This window comes from Halyomorpha halys, unplaced genomic scaffold, assembly GCF_000696795.3.
Source record: "Halyomorpha halys isolate HHAL.00 unplaced genomic scaffold, Hhal_1.1 Scaffold169.1, whole genome shotgun sequence".
Taxonomy (NCBI): Eukaryota; Metazoa; Arthropoda; class Insecta; order Hemiptera; family Pentatomidae; genus Halyomorpha; species Halyomorpha halys.
The window spans coordinates 1,882,101-1,889,947 of NW_027104700.1; the positions used below are offsets into that span (position 1 = coordinate 1,882,101).

General features: G+C 29.1%; 1 protein-coding gene across 1 annotated transcript in view; it reads right to left on the reverse strand.

Annotated features, from left to right (window-relative positions):
- stg1 (stargazin-like protein) overlaps positions 1-7,847 on the reverse strand; it is a gene marked incomplete at its 5' end in the record, with an annotated part of 40,408 nt that overhangs the window by 5,639 nt on the left and 26,922 nt on the right. Inside the window, 3 exon segments of the mRNA XM_014417794.3 lie at positions 70-251; positions 334-454; positions 758-898. Of these exon segments, the coding sequence (XP_014273280.3) occupies positions 70-251; positions 334-454; positions 758-898 (444 nt within the window).

The following is a 7,847-nucleotide window of genomic DNA, read 5'->3' on the forward strand; positions in this document are numbered from 1 at the left end:
TATATATATATATATACATATATATATATTTTTTTCATGAAGTTTCAATAAACTAATAATAACCCTTACCACTTGCATATACATTCTGATCAGGTAGTAAAGCTGACGAAGATGACAGCTTTCTATGGTTGAGAGTCGTCATCTCCATGTGTTTCCTAGACCAATCCCGTTGATGCCTATATATGTAAAGGAACACAGCACATGTCCCAGCTGTTTCAATTGACATAAAACCACTGACATACAATAGGAAACTGAAACAGTTAACATATTTTCTCATATGATTCTTTAATGCTGATGAAACAATTTAACAATAGATTTTATGACATCAATTACCTATATCCATATTGAAACGTGAACTGTGGAGGCTGGAGCTGCGATCGAGGTCTCAATTTTCCACCAACCTCTGCTTTAAAAACTGATATGTACATGACCAAACCAATCAGCATCAATAGTCCTGAAAATCAACCCAGGTTACATTTCTACAGGATATTATTTATCATTAAATTATCTTATGTAAAAAAACAAAACATATTTTTTGTTGATCTGATTAATTTATATTTATATTTTGGTTTTAATATATTTATATTGATTTAGAACTTCCTTACAAAAAATGAACATACTCTATTTAGTCTGAGAAAAAGCTTATAAGTAAAAATCTTAAATTGTTAACAATTATTTCATTTTTATTATTAATTGGTAAAAATAAATAATTCCATTTAACTAAATAAAATTAAAATGTAAGGAATACAAAAAGTACCTGATATGATGAAAACTACTCCTGCAACAAAAGTGAAAATACGACGACTTCTTCGAAAATGTCCATACATACAAGAAAATTCTCCACAAAACAGTAGTAATGTTGCAACAATGAAGAATAAAGCAGATCTTGTAACTGCATCTGTAAAAAAACTTTAAAATAATCCAAGAGATAAAGCGATCCGGTGTTTCATTTTGAATAAGAATTTTTATTTTTTTGATTATTGGCATTATTTTATAAATAAATAATTTTTTCTGTTAACATAATTTAATGCCCAATGATTGACTTTTGCTCGTAATAAATTACAATTTATCCTAAAAATTGTATTTATCTCGTTTATACGAGACAACTTATAAAAGAGTAACAGAATGGTAAATAAAATGAGATTAGAATAATAATTTTTATTTATTTAGTAATATAATATTATGTAGTGCTAATGCACTCCCAGGGTAAAGACCCGAAATCGAATCTGGCTATTGCAGATGATTATTTTCATTTTCACTGTTAAAGTGAGTCAGCTCTGTGGATGCGGGAGTTCTCTGGTGTCCACCGAGCCTCATAAAGTGGGTACCCTTAATTGGGTAAAAATCTGGCGGTCAAGCGTGGTTCTGACTAAATTATCTCCTTGCACAACCGTTGGTCTAGTAACAGTACTTCCTTACAAAGTACTGCACCTCTTACCCTTCATCGGTCGTAGCGGTATAGATTTAATTTTTAATATACTATTATGTTTAAATATTTTTCTTGGAAAATTTATAAATGAAAAAAGAAAAAGAAAGAGCCAATTATTCATGGATTGGTTTGTTTTTAAATAAAAAAAAAACTTTTAAAGTATCAATCATTAAATCCTCTTATTCTACTTTATTATTATTTTTTTTTTTTGCCAATATGCATCGTTCTGTCACAAATAAATAAGCTTCGCCTGTTTCCTGTCTCACATTTTTTATTATTTGTTTTATAATTCTTTCTTTCTGGTTTTAATCTATCTTACTTCGAAGCGATGGGATAAAATGGAAGCGGAGGGTCCAGGTGAATGACTAATATATTTTGGAATACATTGACTCCTCAAAAAGCCGTCCCGTCAACTACCAAAATGGAAATCACCAAAGGTATTCCATAGGCCATGTTTTTTGGGGACAATGATTAATTTAAAAGAATTTAAATATTCCGCCGGGGTCCAGTCCGCGGTGTGTGATGGATAGTGGAACAGGGGCTTAATTACTTTTCAACCTCCCACTCGGTCATGGTTGTAGAAAAATGCCGCGTAAGAGCCATCAACAAATCTGTTGTGAGAAAAAGAATAATAGTAGGCATAGTGATTTTCAATATTATTTACTAACAGATTTTAGAATTATAGTTTTAGATTATCAGTAACAGTTCCGAACAATAATTTAATGAAGTATAACCATTTAATCAATATATCATTATATAAAATATAATCATTTAACATTCTAAAGCAATCATGCATAATGTTTTTAGCAACTTGCTTATTACTTCCAATAGCAAGGATAGGAATTACTTGGTACTAGTACTGGTATTTGGTGGGGGAACAAGTCCGGCAAGTGGGCCTAGTGGTCCTTTTTGTCAACCACTGACAGCTAGTTGCCGCCGCGTACTAACCAGTGTACTTGTACCATGTACTCGGGAGTGTCAAGATTCATTCTTCGGGACCGCCGAAAAATGAATGTTAACTGCCCCAGGTAGGAATCGAACCCACAACGTTCCGAACCGGGGGTACTGGAACCTGCGCCCCAACACGCACGGCCGTCATGTCCTCATTACTTACTCGCTTAGGAAGGATTTACTCTACTTCTGCTACAATACCTTCCAAAATTTCAAAAGATAATTGATAGATTTATCATTTTAAAATGTTTAAAAAAAAATTTCTTGTTTTTTTTATTTGCTGGAATCTGACTTTAAAAAAATCATCTTTACGCACTCAGTAGCTGAATTTTCTATTATTTTTCAATATTAATAACTAACAATCAATTTTTTAAAAACAAGAAAATGGGTATGCCAATTATTTTCTTTTTCAAATCTATAATAGTTGTTTAAATATTTCTACATATGCTAGTAAAATAAGGATTTTCGATGAAATAAATGTCAGAAAATATAAGTTTTATTTTTATGATAACAATAATTATAAAAAGTGCCACAATCAGGGGAAGTATTACAGCTATTCATTCATACAATATATACGAACTAGACTAATTAAAAAATAAGAATTTTTTTTAAAAATTATAATAATAATAGTAACGAAATTTTAAAAAATACTAATAAATAAATTAAAAACTTTATATCTATTTTAAAAAAATGTATATGAAATAAACTAATTAAATAATAACTAAATAATTTATACTGAAGATAAAAACATTAAATTTAAGTAAAAATAAAACAAATACATCTGATAGATATTCACAAGTTTTATTTTCAATTATTAATTTATTGGTCTATATCACGACAGGAGAAAAAAAAAAAAAAGATAATGCTCACGAAGTAAATAAAATAGGTAGAAAAAGTACGGAATTTGTACTAAGAGTCAGAATCTAGATCTATCCAAGTAATATCTGATCGAGATATGACAAATATTAGAAGGATCAAAATTGTATACCTCACAAAATCAGTAGCTACTGTTGCAATCTGTTGGTAGATAGGTATTAGTTATCAAGATCTTTTAGAAAAAAGTTCTATACGTTTTATTCTAAACGTTTGGTTCGGCATTTGGATTCGTTCGGGGGTTAAACATAAAAATTCCACTCTTTAAAAATTTTCCCCAGGTAAAATGCTAAAAGCCTTGAGTTTCCGAAATTTCAGTTTTACATCTTACTTTCACTTAGTAAGCTAGTTAGAATTCTTACCGATGTCTTGTAAAAATGTTGAATTCGTACATGTGTCTCTTTATATATATATATATTAAGGAGATAACCAGAAAACCAGATAACCAGACTCGACACTGACAGTGAGTCACACAAGGGGAAGGATTCCCTTAGATTACTTTTGGAGTTATGATCTCTCATTGAAGGGTTACAATGATAAAAATTATGCAGAGATATCTAGACGTATAGAAGTACTCAGAATGAAGCTTTAAAGTAGTATGAAATAATCTTCTTCGTACAAGTAGTATTTCACATAATGTTTGCTAAAAGGAAGTTACAAAATGGAGATTTATTGTTTTTGAAAAAAATTAAAGTGCTGTTCAAAAAAGGTAATGTATAATTTATTTCGTGTAGTAGATGTTTTTTCAGGACTTTCTGGACTGAAATAAAGACGTAACGAAAATTTTATGGTTTTTAATAATTAAAATAAATTTCCAATCTTATGTCGAGGTAGTAAATTTAAATTTTTAATACAAGTCTAAATGAAAAAAAAAAACATGAAAAAAAATTAGAATAACCCCATTAATTTCAATAATAATCTATTGGATCATACTTTACAACTTATTTTTCTCATTATCTCGATATCGAAGCTGATGGTGAGTCTATTACTATTGTTTCTTACATTACTTTATTTATTTTATTTTATTTTTTTAGGGCTGGTTTAGGTTTATTTTCGGTTCTAAGCTTGCGTCAGAGTCAAAGAGATCTTATCTGAGAGACCCGGAGGTGACCGTGGCACAGAAGAAATCAGTCGTGCGAAAGAACTTACGGACACAGGGTCCCTCCCCTTTTCCCTGTGTTGGCTTTGTGCAATGGGCTGAAAACGGAGGATAAGCTCAACCTTTTGGGAAAAAGAGCTAAGCTCCGAAAAAATAAATTCTTCTATAAAAAGGGGTCTTAATTTTTAGATAGTAATAACTAGACATTCGCCATAAATATATTATGTAGGTATATACATTTTTTTCAATTGTAGGTAACAGTAAATATAGATAGATCCTAGAAAAACTATATTCTTTTATATTTTAATTTGCATATATCTTATTAATTTGTTTCCGATCTGCATAGACATTTGCGATATTTATATTTCTTCTCATTCATAATTATATTTTTTTTAGAAAAACAGTAATGCAGTTTAAAATTACAAAAATTCATGTGGATCCTAGATCATGCATAGAATGAGAGTTTTTCTTATCAAACTACTGACTTTGGAAAGATTCTTTCCACCGGATATAAAATCATATAAATAGACATATAACAAATAAAAAGAAAAAGACATAAATGAGCTAAAAACGATTAGGAAAATATCAAGTTTATGGTATACCGTATAGCGATCAAGAAAAGAAGTAACGAAAAGATGAGCAATCAGTCTCTCAAAGCTTTCAGTCACTTACCGAAAGGATGACCTCGAGAAAAATGAAGTAAAATATACATTTATTAATTGAGGGATTAATATTTATTAAATATTAATAACCTATAATTTATTAAATTATAGGAACGATACAGTTGAACGGGCACATTTAAATCAAAATTAGTTACACACATTGGAGTTCTATCAGTGGGTAGATTCTCCATATGTCTGACTATGTCACCTACAGCAAATTTACTTGTTGTATATATTTGTATACAGTTGTAAATAACAATAAATAAATAAAAAAAAAAGTTACACACAAATATTTTTCTTTATACATTGATATAAACATATGATGAAATATTTAAAAAAAAAATAATGATTTACAAAATTTACATTGATACAGGGCAAAAGAAATGATATTCCGCAAAGAGACAGGATATGGTCGTAGAAGAAACCGAATGTTTAAGTAGGAGAGGAATCATTTTGTTCTAAGACCGGAAGAGGATCTTAGAGGGTGTGGCACACTTAACGATGTATTTACAAAATGGAGCACTTTTCTGAGAATGGTAATATAACGCGGAAAACCTGTCTGGAGGGTATACAAGTAATTTGGATTCCAAAATATACACATTTATATACATATATTTATTTAAAAAAATGTTTCTAAACATTAATAAAATATGTGAATTTGAGTAGTTTGTAAAATACTTAAATATACGTTTATGAAATTGTTTTAGGCATAAAGGTGTAAAAAAAGTACAAGAATCATAAATCAATTTTGAAATGTAGTCATTCAACAAATAAATTGTCAGGGCTTTATTTTTTCTTCAGAAGAATGCAAAGTAACTTGTAATGAGAAATATTCTTCTGTATTCTTCCTTAATGCTTCAATGTGAACAAGTCCATAGCCATGCAAGGACGTTGGTAAAAAATTTGGTCACCGATGATCAAGTTATACCACGTCCCAACATAAACGTTTTGCGAAGTAATTTTGTAAAAAAACAAGATTATTGATCTAAAAATGGAAATATTTTATTATCTAATGGCCAATAGAGCAGTTTATACTTCTTCCTGCTAATTTTACGAGTGGTTTCAACGACCCTAAGTACTTTTGTTGTAAGGCAAGAACCGTGGGATTTCTCTATATCCCGTCCCAGAGTATTTAACTCTAAAAATCCAAAACATCCCTCAATATTCAGTCAATGAATTTTAGTAGTTTTGATGAGTTTTTTCTTTATTGATCCAGATTGCATTTTTTATTTTGTTTACCAATAAATAAAAAAGTATTGAATAAACTGCGAACAAAGTCTCAAACTAGCACCGATTCGAAAATACTAAAAAAAAAAAAATTGAGTTTGTAAATATGGCTTAGGTAAAGATGCCCACTAAAATTGGTTTGACCTTTTCAACGCTCTTCAGTCATTTTCTTAAATTCATTTGAGTGTTTTTGCAATTAAATGTGTTTTTCAGTGTTTTCCCCATTAGAATCTAGATCTGGTATTGTAGATTCTTTCAAACCCTTCTATGTTATTTTTTATTTTTCGCACTTGATAATAAGCTTTCTGGAGGGGAAATAGGTTTCCATACTTACAGGGTCAATTACTTCTAGTAATTTGTCAGGCAATATCTTTAAGATTTTATAAGTTCCAACACATAGTAGGGATCATGAAGTGTATATTATCTTTTTATGCTGAACCAAACAGGCATATATATATATATAAATTAATTAGAAAATAAACTAAAATCTTTTTGTTTCTATACTCAGCTGTTGTGAAGTACTAAAGCGCGGGGCAGATTCCCGAACGGCAATAGTATCCATCCCAGAAGACATTATTTAATGTAAGTGTATGATTTATGATAATTAATGTAATTGTCGATATGTAATAAATAAATCACAATTGTAATTGTATTATTAAATATTAAATTAGAAGTATAGATATCCAAGGTAACATATATTTTTCATAATAATTATTTGTTTTTAAGTGATTCAGCGAAATAGGATGTGGTATGTTACTTGTCGAGTCGATTATAATTCCTTAATTAATAAGAAAAATATTTCTTAGTTAAATTTTACTTTCAATACATAATTGAAAACTCCTTGTTCAATCCAGAGTAATGAGATAATTCATTTTAAATATTTCATTTCGTTTCTCAATTATTTCTCAAACCATAGAAATGAAAGAAATTCTATTCTAACTGCTAGGATCAAAGGTATCGTTCACTGAGAATTCTATATTCAGAACTCAAAGGCTATGTAAATTACACCTTCACCACAAAGGATTCGTGTTTTATCGCAACCTAGTTCGTCTTGAATAATTTTAGTAGAACGTACTAGCGGGTAACTGAAAGGAATACGAAATGTCTATATTTTGAACTTTTATAAAATTCAACCATTTATAAGTATTTCATAAAAATTTATTCTATTTAATAATAATTCAGATTATTATTATTATTTTTTTTTTATGGGTGATCACAAAGAGTCTTTATGAACTATTCACTTAAAAATATCACTATTACAATAAGTGTTTCAACTACACTAGACCTCAAAGAGAAGCCGAGGGACAAATAAACGTCCAACATTTTATTTTATTTTTTAATAATCTACCTCTGTTCTCTATTATTGCAGAAAATAATTATTATTTAATAATAATTCAGATTATTTATGTATATATTTTTTATGAGTAATCTCAATGAGTCTTTATGAACTATTTATTAAAAAATATCACTATTATAATAAGTGTTTGAAGAACTACAATAGAGCTCATTGAGAAGCCGAGGGACAAATAAACGTCCAACATTTTTTTTTTCTTTTTTAATAATCTATCTCTGTTCTCTAATATTGCAGAAAATAATTATTATTTAA